Raw genomic sequence first — 16438 nt, forward strand, 5'->3', positions numbered from 1 at the left:
AGTCGAACATGTTTATCGTCATTTTTCTAGTTGAGGAAAAGAAGAGAAGTTTGTACCAAAGGACGAGAGTTAGAAACATCCTCAGTCGTACCAGTCATGTGACCGAGACGCCGCACACACTCCTGCAAACACACTCGGTACTTCTTCCTGCTGCTTTTAAAACATCGGATCTCGCGAGACAAACTCCTCGAAGGTTTGAGTTTCCATATGATAAAAAGAGGGTTTTTTTCTTCATCTCAAGACGATGAAGTTATCGCCACGCGTAAACCAGCTCTGCTCTCCTGAGAGAACGAGATAAGAAAGTGGAGATTTCAAGAGGGGTGAAAAAAAAGTTAAACATCTGCTTTGTGCTTCCAAACACAAATATAAAAAAAATAAAGAGAGAAAAAAATGAATAAATGTGTTTGAGATGAAGTATGAAAACATGTACATCCGTTAGAAATGAATGCTTCTGTATCTGTACAAAACGTACCGAATCATTTTACTGCTAAAATGACTTTGTGAGCAACTCAGGCTTTTTTTTTTTTTTTTTTTTTTGCTTTTAATTTATTCGATAAAGTTGAGCTGGTCTTAAAAGACGTGTATGTGTTTGTCATTGGTGCACCTTGTGTTCTCCCTCAGCCTGCAACTGTAACCTGCACGCTCGCCGCTGTCGCTTCAACATGGAGCTGTACAAGCTGTCGGGGGAGGAAGAGCGGAGGAGTCCTGCCTCAACTGTCGCCACAACACGGCCGGGCGCCACTGCCACTACTGCAAGGAGGGGCTACTACAGAGACCTGTCCAAATCCATCTCGCACAGGAAGGCCTGCAAAGGTACAGAGCCTGCTCGCCATCTCTCCCTCTTCCTCTCTCTCTCTGTGCCGCCGTTGACTTCTTTGTTGTTTTGCAGCACTTTTCATCAGGAATGCATGAAATGTTAGCCGAGACGTTCAGAGCAGCACGCGTCTTCTTCCTCGCAGGACCCTACTGAGGTGATTTCAGTGCGACGTGCAACAGTTTGAGATGAATTACAGGAAGCAGCGTCTTCATTCCTGAGCGTGTCTCTCTCCCCCCCCCCCCCCCCCCTCTGTCTCCTGCTGTCAGCGGAGATGAGTCGGGGGTCTGTTGGATTGTGGAGGTCGTAGAGGTACGGGCATGTCGGGCTGGGTGTTCCTCATCGACAGCTGAGTTATTTGCTTCATTGGAGGGAGGGGAGGGAAAAGGTGCGGAGGGGAGGGGGAGGGGGGGGGGGGGCGACAGGACAAGCAAAACAAACAGAGCTTAAGGTGTGAAGTGATCCCCGGTGGAGGTCAGAGAGGAAGGAGAAACAGGGGAGATAGGAGGAACGCAGGGAGGGGGGGGGGGGGGGTGAAAGATGGGAGAGGAGTGGGGGAGGAAGGAAACGCCCCCACGCAGGTGTGCTCGCCATTAAGTGCTGGATGAATCGGCTGCCATCAGCCCCCCTGAGCGTAGCTAATAAGGGTCAAAGAAAGAAAAAGAGGAGGGGGGGCGTGCGAGGGGGCTGAAAAGAGTGAGGGTATGTTTTCTCACCTCTTCTTATAGCTGCAGGGAAAGATAACAGGAGCTGAATCCCTGTGCAAACAAGCCCACAGACACCTCGCAGAGCACATGCAGCACGCCGGGTGTGAAGCTTTCAGGGCGCTCACTTCTAACGCCGGCCGTCTGCGAGGAAATCTTAGCCGCCTGCTGACAGTTTAAGCCCGAGTTTTCTCACATCAGTCGCCAGGAAGTAAATAAATAAACCCAACGATCCGTCACTTTGACATGAAGGCACGTCCCGATGAGTGAGAAATCTGCAGGAGAAAAGATTCAAAAGTTTGCCCCCCCCCCTTCTCATCCTTTACCTTTATCGCCATGACGACGCGCTTCATGGAGCTGGGACAAAAAAAATAAAAAACAGCCGTCGCACTAATGTTGCAACATACTCTCCCTCACGTACGAGCGAGCGCATTGAAGCATCATCTGCATGAATGAAGAAAAAAAAAAAGAAAAAAAAATCTTCATCCGCTCATGAGGGATTCTCCTGACACCTTCAGCAGCGCAGGAATGCAAACACACATTCATCAAGACGGGACGTTGTGTATCATTAACCCCTATCCTCAGACAGACAGACAGACAGACAGTCAGACAGACAGTCAGACAGACAGTCAGTCAGTCAGACAGACAGACAGACAGACAGACAGACAGACAGACAGACAGACAGACAGACAGACAGACAGACAGACAGTCAGTCAGACAGACAGACAGACAGTCAGTCAGACAGTCAGACAGACAGTCAGACAGTCAGACAGACAGTCAGACAGACAGTCAGTCAGTCAGACAGTCAGACAGACAGACAGACAGACAGACAGTCAGACAGTCAGACAGACAGTCAGACAGTCAGTCAGACAGACAGACAGTCAGACAGACAGTCAGTCAGACAGTCAGACAGACAGTCAGTCAGTCAGACAGACAGTCAGACAGACAGTCAGACAGTCAGTCAGACAGACAGACAGTCAGACAGTCAGTCAGACAGACAGACAGACAGACAGACAGACAGTCAGTCAGACAGTCAGACAGACAGTCAGTCAGTCAGACAGACAGACAGACAGTCAGACAGACAGTCAGTCAGTCAGACAGACAGACAGACAGTCAGACAGACAGTCAGGCTAACTGAGCAGATTTCACCTCTGTTTTTTTTTTTTTACAGACCACGCAGCAGCTCTGCGTCCAGTCTGAGTACATCCAGAGGTTCATGTCCGCCACTGCAGAGCAGAAGCTCATTTAAAAGAGGTCGTGTCGGGAACCTTACTTTATACCAGTGACTGAAAACAAAAGTCATCATTTGTGATTAGGATTTATTTAAGACCAGCTTCCCCTCTGATGGTTTGAGGAAGGAGACCTGCAAACAGAAGAGTCTGGACAACATGAACCAAGAATCATATCTTGGTCTTTTTGAGCTGAATGGCGACACATGATGTATTTTCTCCTGTACAGAAGATATAAATGTTCTGGGTAGATTTTGGAACCGAGTTTCCCCCCCTGGAAGAAAGTCTAAATTTAAAACAGCAAAAGTTCAAGAAGTCGAATCCACATGAGGCACTTTGAGTATCAGCCAGCAGCACAGCGTCAAATGAACACTGTTCAAATAAACTACCTGAATTATTACATTTAAAATGTCATGAACAAATTTCCTTTCCTGCAAATCAGAATAGACAGAGCAGCGTATTTCTGCTTACTCAGAGAGACAGAGGACGATGAAGGACAGAGGGTGAAAGGAGAAATTAATAACTTTATTTGAATGTAACATGAACGCGACTACATTATTCCTAAAAAAAAAAAAAGAGAGAGAATCCACACATGCACATACGAAACATTTGAGATTTCTTTTAGTGAAAAACTGAAGAATTCAAAGCCGAAAACATCCTGCGCTGAGTCTAAATAAGAGAAAGAGAGTTCCCACTGATGTGGAAATGTGTTCTCATGTGATGAAGAAGACGACGGTGACTCATTAGACGACTGAGTCATGAAAAGAAAGTGAAGACAGCGGGGTTAAAAAAAAGTGCTTCTGATCACGAGTGTTCATCTGGATCTCCGTATTCAATCGGATGTTTGTTGAGTTCTGGACGCTGCGCTCGGTGTGTCGGGACCTGAAGGAGCACGAGGAGTTAAAAACTCGTCCTCCTGATCCGGATCCTGACAGTCTTCTTCATCCGTCCTGTGATGTGGACTCACGTTAGAGCCGGACCGATTCACCAAACACCCTGCCGATATGATCACACCCACTGACTCTCAATATCTGCATATCAGATTTCATTATTGGATTTATAAACCAGTCTGATCACATTTATCACGTGTTTGATAACTGCTGAGGGATCAACACAGTGAATGACACGTCGAGCTAAGAAGCTAACAAAGATATCGGCTGATTAATCCATGTCTAATTTTATTCGACCCTCAAAAATCTCAACTCCGATGGGTCCAAGTTAACGTATAAATCTTTTTTTTTTTTTTGGAAATGTAATTTTTTTTTAAGGATATTTTAAAATCAGTGATTTACATTTTTTTAAGAATATCTTAATTAGTTTGAACTTTAAAGACATCAAGAAAGACACAGCGTCATCGATGACCTTATTTAATTTGTGTTTTTTAAACATTACGGACAAATTAAAAGAAGATGATGAACCAGAAAAAAAATCTGATAAATTAAAAGAACATTTATAAAAAGTCCTCAATCTTTAAGACGCTGTGTGAAATAAAAGCAGAATGTGACTTTTAAAACAGTGAGACCTCATGTAACGTTTGTGTTTTAACAAAATGATACGCCATTTTTAAACTTCATGTCCGCTCTCGTTGTTAAAAAAAGACGGCAGCACGAGTTAATTGTTGGATCACTTTTTAAAAGTTTAGAGACCCGAGGAGCAAAGAGACCAAATTCACTATTTTTAAATTAGTTTTCATCCTCTAAACGTTCTCAGTTGTTGAACATGAACGGCGTCTCATTTGACGTCTTCTTTATGCTCCAAACATTTTTAGTTTTTTGACTTTTTATTTGAGAAAAAACAAACCACAGCATGACATGTCAGTATCAGAATAAATACATGAAATAAATCGAGGGTAGAGTCGAAGGAGCTGCTCTGCACAGATGTGAAAGTGTGTTTCTGTTAGCTCGTCCAACGACAGAAAAGAAAAGTGAGTATAAGGAAGAAATAAAATAAAAAAGCAACCGAGCAGCCTGACTTAACAAAACGAAGCCAGTTAATATTAAAAAATAAAAATAGAGATAAATCGTGGGCTTTAGTTTCTTTGCTCCAGAGATTCTGGATGGTTGACCCGTCAGGACTGTTTGACAAGTCGTCTTTGTTTCATTTAAATCATTTTCTTTTTTTTCTTTCTGTTTTTCTTTTTTTTCCCGTTTCACACAACGTCCCATCTTTTCCAGATTTGTGTCCGTCGTTCCCTTGAACCCCTCAGAGAGAGTCTCGACCTCTGTGACTGTTATTATTTGCTAATCGTAGCTCCGTTGGCTCCCAGCAGCGCCCGTCATATTCTCATGACATCAGAGTCTCCAGCTCGCCTCACGCTTCAGACTCGCTCCTTCTCGCTCTCCGCTGCCTCTCAGCGCACCAAAACATAAACACATTTCATCATTATTTACAACACTGTCAGCTTACCCAAACCGTTTTCTTCAATTTGATCCATGAAATTTGCCAGAGTTGGTGCACCTCCCGCCTCTCCGGGCTCGGGGTAATTATAAGCAAACAGCGTCCGAGCTCCAGCGGGTGTTCAGTTACATCCAAACAGGCTTAAATAAAGGACGTGCGGTAATTACCCCAAGCTGACAAATGATACGAAGCATGAACTCTCTCTCTCCCGTTTGCCAATTAAAACATTTGTGTTCGCTGTATTTGGAAGGTTACAGATGAGAACATTAAGGATGTGTGTAGATGTGTTAATAAGCTTACCACACACACACACACACACACACACACACACAGGTTTCTTCCCCTACGTCACAAACCTCCATGTCAAAGTGTTCGCCCGCCAAATTCTCTCAGGTCGACCGCATCATAACTCAAGATAATTGAATGAAACTCAAAGCGCAGAGCTCGTTTTTCTGTTTCGCTCCTCGAGCGGCGTGGCAGAGCGAGTGGCGGCCATTACGAGCTCAAACAGAGAGAGAGAGAGACTGTAAAGGCCCTGACACACCAAGGAGATCACCCCCCCCCCCCCATGGTTATTAACTTTTGGCTGGTTCGACATGTTGAATCAACGTCGGTCAGCGTGAGATAGATATCGCTCTGATTGGCTGTTGAGCTAAGCGAATCAGAAGCAAAACAGAAGCGACGAAAGCAAGTCAACAACATCAGCTGTTTATTATACCTCGAGTAGAAGTATCTGTATGAGGAGTGGAGAGCGACAGCGGTGTTAAAAACGGTTTATTTATCCGCCTTCTTCTCCGTCCTCGTCGTCTTCCGGCTTCACCTCTTTGGAGTGCTGATTACAGACCGCCGCCCCCTGCTGGCGTGGAGAGTTATTTCCTCTTAAGGAGCGTTGTCAGGTCGAGGCATTGGAGGCTTTTTCAAGTTTAGTTTATTAGTTTAGTTGTCAGGGACCATGTGCAAACAATAACATTAATCTCACAGAGAAAAGAGGCTTCGTACCAGATTATTAGCTGTTTGCTAATTTCCTGCGCAGGTCAACACAGTGCTGCAGAGCTAGCCCCGCCCCCTCCCGCCCCGTCATCGAGTGAGAGTCCGAACACACAACAAGGAGCTCTCGTTTGTATCTCTAACAGTTTGAAACCTTCTGCTGAGCGTATTTGGAAAAGGTTGACTTGAGCGAGATGTGAAGAAGACAAAGAGCAGTGTGGGTGGTCTCTGAACGCCTCCTGCATCTCAACACGAGTCTAAAGTGATAACATCATGGAGACGGTGATCAGCTGTTCCTTAAAGCCCACCTGAACTTCATCCTAAAAGTTAAATGAGTGATTCCTTGAAGGAGCCCGTGCAGTCTGCAGTACACGACGAGAGGCTCCTCGTTAAAACATAAGTCGTGCTTTTGATTAGTCCTCCATTTAAATCCAATGAAATCAAGCTTGAGCAGCTTGGCCTCGGTTTCTGTGGCTGATTGACAGAATTCAGGCCTCCGAATCCAAACCCGACCATTATATAATCACATGAGGAAGTGGAACCATGGGGAACATGTTTTACACCAAGAGGGAAATTTTGAGGGATGGTCTGTTTCAAAAAGTGAAAAAAACAAACAAACAAATAAATAAATAAATGCCTTCAAATTGAAGTTAGACGTAGTCTCAGTGATGTCTCCCAATGAAGGTTTTGAAGTCAAATGATGGTGGCCGCCATTTTGGAAATACTAACCAATATGACTAAAGAGTTAAAACACATCCATCAACTCGCCGTGTCCCTGATTATGCAAACGTAGGAATAACTCGGACTGTGGCATCGCCTCACACCGCCTTTTGTCTCGGCCAAAAAGACTACAGCTGACGGCCGACCGCCGCATGCGTCCGTGCCAGCAGGCAGCGACGATCTGTTGTTGTTGTAATACGAGAAGATCGTTTTCACACCGCTGTCGCTCATCACTCGTGATTTTGGGACCGATCGAGAATAATGTTTGATAAAAATGTAAAAAAAAGTTGGACTGGCGTTGTCAGCCCTCGGTCCTTTAGTGGAGTAAGAAAATCTCATCAACCGAGCCGATGCTACAGCTGATCGAAAAAAAGGAAAAAAAATGCAGACGGGGGGCGAACCGGATACAAAAGTGCAGAAAGTAAAGCAGCAATCGCTCGCCAACGAGGACGGACAACCTGGACTGTTAACAAGAACTTAAGTCAATCTAATCACTTCACTGGATCAATAAAACACCAAACAGCACAACAAGCAAAACCCGACCTCCTAATAGATAAACATGTTTTAGAGAGCTCGATGCACGCTGTGTACCAGCGTCTGTCTGCTGCTCTGCAGAAGAAGAAACCTTATTATAATGCAACACAGACTCGGGTTGGCTCCACATCAGGCCCAGCAAATGATTCTTATTGGCACAGAACACACAAACTAACGTGTGTGTGTGTGTGTGTGTCGGGGGGGGGGGGGGGGGGGTTCAGACTTCAAACAGCAGCTTTATGGTAAACGATTGGCAGAGTTGAAAACTCTCACATTGTGCAATCTCAGAATGAGCCCCCCCCCCCTTCAAAAAAATAAAATCTCCTTCCTCTCCATTAACGGAAATCTGTTGCACGACTCTCATTTCAACTCAAGGCGCCAAAATCTCCATCCAAGGAGTTCAGTCTCCATCTAGGAACATGACAGATATAAATCAGTCTTAATCCAGATTAAGGTGTTGGAGAAGACGCTTCTTATCGTCCACTTTTTTAAACTTTTTTTCTCCTTGAAAAAAAACAAACCCAAAACGCCTTCCTCCTTCTACCGTCCCCATATCTTCCTGAGACATCTGTAGTAGCCACTTAACAGCTAAGTGGACACACACTTGAACCAAAGACCCTCACTCACACCCTCCACAGTGATTCAGCCCTTCACCCAACAGGTGGCTCATCCAGTCAGGGAGTGAGACTGTTTGTCATCCGGCAGGACAGCGGGTCAGGCGAGCGAGGGCAAGCTGCAGAGGAGGAGAAGGCTTCTGAGAGTTTCCCACCTGTGGACCATGTGCTGCTGCTGTATGTGCACCTTGATTTACTGGCAGGCTTTGGTCTCCGAGCTGTGGTAACCAGGCAGACACTCTTAAACATATAAACCCAAGTCTCTGAAGCTCCAACCAGAAACCGCTCTTTGCCCTTCGGAGACTAAAACCCTTCTGACAAGCTGCACAATTTACAGACCTGAAGACGTGCCGTACTGGCCTCCACGCTGTTTATTGGGTTTCCTGGGACCATGTGTGTGTGTGTGTGTGTGTGTGTGTGTGTGTGTGTGTGCTGTTCCTCCCACTCAGCTAGACACAACTAAGCAATGAAAGCGGTGACAGATTGGTCTGATAAAGGTACTAATAGATACACACACTTTAAAGGAGGCTTCTGTTGGTCTGATAAGACGCACAGACAATTACACTGCACAGATAAGAACAGCAACAGAAGCTGATTCACAGGAAACAGGCAATAGAGATAAAAGAGAACAAAGCTGTGTGTGTGTGTGTGCGTGTTGGTGTGTATGTGGAGAAAGGCAGAGGTGTGTATGGTCTTCTTGGACTGGGGCGCCCAAACATGGTGGCTAAAGTTTTGACTTAAAGTGTCGAAACATTTCTCTCCGCAGTATTATCTAATCTATCTGAATACATGTAAGTTTTATTTAAGTCAACATAACATAGTGACAACACAACAGAATGGCAACGAATGAATCCTCAATTTTTACTGTAAAAATGTATCTGCAGATCCCGCTGTGAGAATTACAGACCAAAGGTTACATGCTGCATTTAATACCACCAAGGTGGCTCAAAGCCTGTTACTGTATATCACGCCTAAATCTGCCATTGTAAATTAAATATTGCCTCAGACCGGGCGTATAGCAAATCCTAGTTTAGAATAATGGGGGGGGGCACCTAGAGGGGGCCTATGCCACCACATATAAGCCTTTTGGGGACAGCCCTGGATAGGGGGAGGTGGTTTGCTAAAACCAAGCCAATCAAGTGTTTGAATGTGAAGCCAATGTGGAAGTACACAAAAAAAAAAAAAGCATTTCTCCGAATGTTAATTTTTGCTTCCTACCAGACAAGATGGCAAATCACAGTTTGGGAAATGTGGGGGTATTTGGGTTGGCTAGGTAGAAAGGGCTTGTGGCACCAAATGTGTAACCCCTCAAAAACATGCAAGGAGCTAAAACCCCCAGTTATGGTTTTCCATATGCATACTATGGAGATGGATAATATTACCTCACACAACAGCACTATGTTGTTTCCAAGAGTCTCAGATCAATCATAAAGAGGTAGGAATTTTCTTGAATTTCCTTCGGGATCAATAAAGTATCTATCTATCTATCTATCTATCTATCTATCAGGAAACGTCGACACCTCGGCCTGCTGTTATGTGGAGCATGTCTAAAAATATCTGTCTTAACTGACAGATTACATGGTTAAAATATACTGAATTAATACACAGTAGAAACCTGCATTTTGATTGTATCCATAATCCAATTTACATCAGAATTCGCTTTGACATTCAAACACATTAAACCCTCATTTAGATGCAATGAGCCGAAATGAACAGATTCTTTTGAGGCTGTAATTTTTCACTTTGGGCTCAAGAGTCTGTGTGGTTAAAAACAAAACAAGCCAAACCGCTAAATACTCCCACAAACCTCAAAGCACATAATTCAGCTTTTCCTTTGAAAAGGCTTTCTTGACTGACAAGTGACACAAGGCAGAAAATAATCTTCAGGGCGGGGCCGCCAATGAGGCTGAAAAAAAGTCGGCATCAGTGCTGGGAAATAAACAGAAAGTCTATCAGTCATGGGGGTGAGGAATAAAGTAGTGAAAGTTTGCTGACAAACAGAGTTTTCGGCTTTGTAGGTCTTTTGAGTGAAGAAGTGGAAAGTGTTGATGAATTATCGAGGCGGCTCTGGTCTGGATTAGACTGTGTGGATTTACAATATCAGCTGTTAGCGAGACTATTAATTCAACCACCTCTCCTCACTATACATCCAAAAATAGATGAAAAGCAACAACTCTCAGACAACGATTACTCAACAGTGATTTCAAACCTGACAGGGGTTGGGCTGTGAAATAATGTAAGGGCTTGGATTGGGGGGGAGGGCGGGGGGGAGGCTATTGTGAAATGATTACATTCCTGAGGCACATGTGTTCGATAGACCCCCCAGTTTGGGAGGAAGTGTGAGAGACGTTTTGGGTTTGTGTTCAAAGCCAGGGAAAATGAAAAACAGGCAATTAGGATTATCCTCCATTATTTTATCATTTGGTGAACTTGAGCACGCCTTCGTCTTTACCTCACACACAACTGTCGTCCCATGGTGGGGGGGATTTGATTGTTTGATGTCAAAGGGGTCAATTAGCAAACAAGAAAAGTTTCCAGACGCTGAAGGATGTGTTGCTGTTTTAGTCTCGATGCCACGCTCTCTCGTCATGACAAGCTCTCTGGTGTTGAGACGGGAATGTATATTCTGTCTCTCTGTGCACGCCTCCACCTGTGTCTCACCACTCTTGTTATTAACCATACTCACACAGCGGCCATTTTCCTCTGATGTCACGCTGAGCTAGAAAAACTGTTTCAAGATTGTACTGCTGTTTTTTCTAGGTTTAAAATATTAAACGTGTGACCAGCTAGACATAAGACTAGCTGTTAGCATCCCAATGCTTCTTGGTTGATCAGCAACAGGAGAAAGTCAGCTAGCTAGCATCATCAGCTAGCATCACAACACAGCTTACTTTAGCATTCAACCAATTACTAGCTTATAAAACCGCTAAGCAGTTCTTTAGTTGGTCGAAATTTGGGATACTTTTCAATGCCATGTGTATAAAAACAATATCCCAGTATTATGATTTATGGTGGTGGTTTATGGAAATAAAACTTCAGAAAAAACCTCCAGATCTTGAGTCATATTTGTAGCTAAAAGCTGCTGTGAGCAGAGACAGAGAGAAAGCAGATTCTTTAAATAGCTCGAAATCAACGGTAACCTTTTGCATTTGTGTCATTGAGACAGTGAGCAGGAATTTTTCTGGAATCTCGACGGGATTAAAAACATAGATTTACCTACTATTGGGTGTTTAGCGCTTCTATTTTTTGCTGCTGTGGTTTTGAAACAGGTATGAATCTAAGCATGGATTCGTAGGACTCTGGTATCAGGACAGCCGTAGCAGGATTTGAATTGTTAGCTAAAGGTGATGTAAGCTAGGTTGTGGTTGAATGCTAACCTAGCCGTTAGCTGCTGTCTATGATAGCTAGCCCTACAGCCAATCCTGTTTATAAATACTTGTTTCTCCTGTTCCTGATTAGCTGGAAAGAAGCAGATTTAAATCAAAATTTCATGACTTTTTTAAAGAGTCAAACTTCCCACCCTGATTGTGACATCACTCAGGAAAATGGCCGCCGTGTGAACATGGTGAATTGTTGCCCTCACTGCTATCTTATCTTCTGCACTCTCTGTAGATAGTATACGTTTGTATGTCCCCACATGTCTGTCTGTCTGTGTGTGACCACTCACTGTGCCTCTCTTTCTTCCTCTGTTTCCTCACAGCATGTGATTGCCATCCCGTGGGTGCCGCTGGCAAAACCTGTAACCAAACCACAGGACAATGTCCCTGTAAAGACGGCGTGACTGGTATCACGTGCAACCGCTGCGCTAAAGGCTACCAGCAGAGCCGCTCGCCCATTGCCCCCTGCATAAGTACGTGGACCCGGTCTTTACCACAAAGGGAGAGACACGCAAGACACACATGTGCATCATCCAAATCACACATTTAACACAGGAGCACACGGTGTAAAGAGCAGGCACTGCTTAAATCCTCTCATCCTTTCTTCCTTCAGACGAGCGCTAACTGTCGGTTTCCTGACCAGTAAATCTGCTAGCTTAAATAAACACACCATTAAAGTGAACCTCAAGGTTATGGCAGCGCAGCTTTCCACGGCTTGTTGGTCTCAATAAATTTGAGTAAAGACCCCGAGCTGTTAACACCAAGATTTCTTAACCCTATTAGCAGAAAGCTCTGGGATGTATTACCGAAATCAATCTTGTTCTTAGCATCCAATGACCGCTAATGAGCCAAACCATGCATGCTCTTGTATTGATGTCGAAATGGTAGAAAAAAAATTTCACCTAAGGGATGACTTCAGACTTAAAGCTGCATAATAAAAGAGAATTTATTTGGTCTTTTTTCTAACAAAAACACACTCTGGTATCAAAAGATAAAGAAAAGAAAAAAGCATGGCTGAGATCCAATTAAAGGAATAAATTAAATGATCCGATGTGTTTGATTCGTGGGAATGTGCGTAAGAGCCGAGGTGTCAGCAGCACCGATCCCTGTGAGATGTAAATAAAATCTCTCCCTGATGATGAACTACGTAATCAGGTTTAATCTTTAACAGCCGTCTTTCAGATTTAGCGATCGCCCCTCGCCAAGCTTTCATTTGACTTTATCTCTGATTTGTGTACACCTTCCAGCGCTGTCAGAAATAAATCTACAGCAGAGCGTAATGAGGAACAGGCTCGTTATTTAAACTGGCACGTGTGGCGACTGAATGCTGATGGAAGAATTTGATCAACAAAAACATCGGCAAAGCCACTTCTGGGCTTCGGGCGCCATTGTTGTGGCAGTGATTCGTCATGGAAGAAGGCTTCATTAAGTCCACAAGGCGTGCATATCGTTCCAAAGATCCTGATCAACATCGCACGGTTAATGTTGGGTACATTAAGAAAGTTGGAAAGCAGATTTGCTTCATCCCTGTGGAGAAAATCAGATTTATTTTTTTTAACCCAATCAGAAGACTTGATTCTTTCTCTCTTTCCTCAAACACACAGTGTTCACCTCTGCACAGCTGATACCACCACTGTTGTGCACCTCTTTCTCTGCATGTGACACACCTCTGCCATTTCCTCCTTTTTGATGAGCTACAAAAAAAAAAAAAAAATGCATTATGTGTGTTATATATCTTCTGTTGCCATCCTGCTCCTTTGGAGATAAGGGGCGAGTTCTTCACGCACGGTTTCTCCGAGTGTCAACTTCCTACCCACAGAGGATGAGCGAGGTGGGCTGAGTCCCCCTCAGCAGCAGGATACAGGAGAGGATGAAGGACAGGAAAAAACAACGAAGGAAGTGTAGAGTTTTTAATATAAATCCAAATATCAAAAACAGATATGTACTTGGAAAGTCAGACTTTTATGAGGCGTTTAATAGAAATCACACCGGGAGCGTGGAAACTTAAGAGCAGGCAGATACGTAATAGATTACATGAAAGTAGTTAAAATTGTGTTGCACCTTTTTTTTTTTAAAGGTTTAATTTGGGGCTTTTTAGTCTCTCGACAAAACACGATACAATAAAGGATTAAAATAAAGGATTCTTTGTTTTTTGCGTTTGGCTCCAACGTCGTATTTTATCGGCTAAACGACCGAAAATGGTCATCCTTATTGGTCAACATAAGAACAACTAGTTGGTTTAAGAAGATCTGCTCTTCTTTATAATACATGTATTCATTCATTCTGGTCATACAGTATGTTGTGTCTAAGCTGTAATGCAGCCGCCTGCCACTAGCTGGTGCTGTTGCTCCTACAAATACTCCATCTGCTAGCGATACAAGTGTATTTGTCTAATTACCAGTCAGAACTAGTGAACCAGCACAGTTAACGAATGGCATCTCGTAGCACGGAGTCATTTGTTGGTATATCGATATAAATAAATGGAGATAAAGTTGTTTTTTTTGCCAGGTTAAGCCGGCATGTGTGACCAGGACTCCAACACAGGAATGTAGACGTTGCTAACGCTAACTAGTCTCTGCAAACCAGTATGACATCGCTAACCTTCCCACGCTGTGGTTCAGTGGTTATCTGTGTTAAATACACCACATTTTGACTGTTTGCTTAACTTAGGAAGAGTCGACGAGTCTGTTTTTGAAGATTTAACGTTGACATTTTTAACTGATTTAACCAGTTAAAAATGCCTCCTGTGAAATCTGAGCACGCGGCGCTCTGGAAGGTGAAGGGAAGCCGGAGAGGATTTGTCAAGAAATGAATCTCTTTGCTTCGAGATGTTGCCCCTTTTTTTTGGAGATGTGACAGAAAAGAACCTAAAGTAAGGGTTAGCATACGTCCAATTCATCAACCAGTGAGGTATTTTTTTAAACTACCAACAAGCGCTGCGCTCTGAAAGCTGGCCAGTAGTCGAACTCAAAGAGCTTTGGTCCACTCACGTCCTCAGCACTGACACATGTTCACATCTTTGACTTGTTTTGTCCTCGCACGTTTGTCAACAATAACGGGCGCTGATGTCTCTTTTTGTCTACTTTGTGTTTTTTCTCATGGAGTAGAGATTCCAGTTGCGCCTCCCACGACCCCGTCCAGCAGCACGGAGGAGCCATCAGGTGAGTACATTGGAGTCAAACCTTTTTCTTCTCTGTGCTCTGCTGATGAACTGTGAGGGAAAGACGAGGAGCTGGGATTTCGTCCACGCGGCCTCACCCCCCTCCCGCCCGCTGTAAAAAACAGACTGCTGGATAAATTGGATCCCTCATGCCTTGGCTCTGCTTATTAAGGGTTCATGAATATTAAATCCATTAGTGGCAACTCTGGGATGGGCCTCCTTTAATCCCTCACACTTTCACAATTAATCAGTCTAACTGCGGCACAGTGGGGTGTTGGTCTGGCTTACAGCACGGGGGCCTCGGCAGTTTGTTTGATTTGATGATTTTTCATCTCTCAGAACTCCCTCGGTGTCGGTCTTATGAAGTGAAGACTGAGAGAAGGAGCTGGATGATGCAATTAATCTGCGAATACAACTTTTATTCATTTACTTTCATTTCAGGAGAGTTAAGGGATCCTGTTGGAATAACACGGTCACACGCCGTTCCATCTTAGAGGATCGGATAAGTTGTGGTTGATCGGGTCGTAGAGCTGGAATCTAAGAAACACTAAATTGTGAGACTCAGTAAATATTAGTAAAAAATCTTTTTTTAATGTGAGTGACTCATCGACTGGACTGCAAAGATTTATTTTTTTTACAGTCAAAGTTTTCAGTGAAGTTTTGCTGTTATTAAAATTTAACATGGAAGATAAAAAGTTGCGAGTTACGATACGTTAAGATGCATTATAATAAGATACGTTATAAAACATAATGATGATATCGTACATTATGATACAGTTCGTTACAATGTAACGTCAATAGTCAATATGAGGAGATATGTGATGATGCATTATAATATAATAATAAACTAGGATACACTACAGTATGATATATTACAATAAAAACAGATATTCCAATATCTGTATTTTATCCCAATATTTCCTCACATGTATTTTTTTTAACTACCAAACCCACAAGTTGTTGATGCATGTTTAGTCATGATTAAAGCCGTCCTGACTTCTTTCAGTCATAGCCTGAATTTAACCAACGTGTGCGGCAGATAAACATTGTGTGGCGTCGACATAAACACACATTCCTTTACGAAATCGAGTTAGAATAACTTCCACACTTCCACGTCTTTTTTGTCCTTGCGGTGGAAAAAATTGAGTCATCTGGCATTGCATGTTTGCTCTGTCTCACCCATGAAGTAGCAGGAGGCCCATGCTCTGTGTGTGTGTGTGTGTGTGTGTGTGTGTGTGTGTGTGTGTGTGAGTAAGAGGCTCCTGCAGCTGTTGTTGGGCCCTCTGAGCTCCCTTACATTCCCCGGACAGCTTCGATTGACAGCGCAGTCAGGATACTCTCCCCCCCCCCCCAAAAAAAAGTCCTCCCCCTCCTTTTTATTTTCTCCTTCGCTCTCCTCCACTTCCTTCGTCTCCCTCTGTTTCACGCTTTGTCTTCACATCACACTGTGGGTGGTGGCGAGCCGGAATATCTGGAGTTTCTCCGGGCCCCCCTTGTCATGAATCTGTCCAGTTTCGGGGCGTAGGAAATTTTCCTCACCTCATTCATGGATTACGGGATAAGTGAGAGAAAGGCTTGTATTGCTTCATCAACTTCAAGAGAAAAAAAAAGAGAGAGAGAGAGATCGGCATGTTTACCGCGTTCGTGTTTTAACAATTCAACATGTGAGATCGAAACACGTGCTTCGGATGCTGGGCCGGTTTGCACCTTCACCTCCCAAAGCAACACTCGATCCTGATTCAGCTAACGTAAACACAACCTGACGGAGACAGTGATACGCCTGTGGACCATGAAGTCACACACATCATCTAATCAGGAGAGAGAGAGAGCAGCAGTCAAATCAGGCGGGTTGGAAAGTGAACGTTCTGTGTCAGAATCGTGACTCTGAACCTTCGTCCAACG

General features: G+C 43.8%; 1 protein-coding gene across 1 annotated transcript in view; it reads left to right on the forward strand.

Moving 5' to 3' along the window:
• The window catches only part of ntn1a (netrin 1a), a 54496-nt gene that overhangs the window by 27067 nt on the left and 10991 nt on the right, over nucleotides 1–16438 (forward strand). Inside the window, 6 exon segments of the mRNA XM_079338369.1 lie at nucleotides 622–683; nucleotides 685–705; nucleotides 707–760; nucleotides 762–813; nucleotides 11700–11849; nucleotides 14484–14537. Coding sequence (XP_079194495.1) covers nucleotides 622–683; nucleotides 685–705; nucleotides 707–760; nucleotides 762–813; nucleotides 11700–11849; nucleotides 14484–14537 — 393 coding nt within the window.

The sequence above is a fragment of the Symphodus melops genome (genome assembly GCF_947650265.1).
Source record: "Symphodus melops genome assembly, chromosome: 2".
In the NCBI taxonomy this organism is placed as follows: Eukaryota; Metazoa; Chordata; class Actinopteri; order Labriformes; family Labridae; genus Symphodus; species Symphodus melops.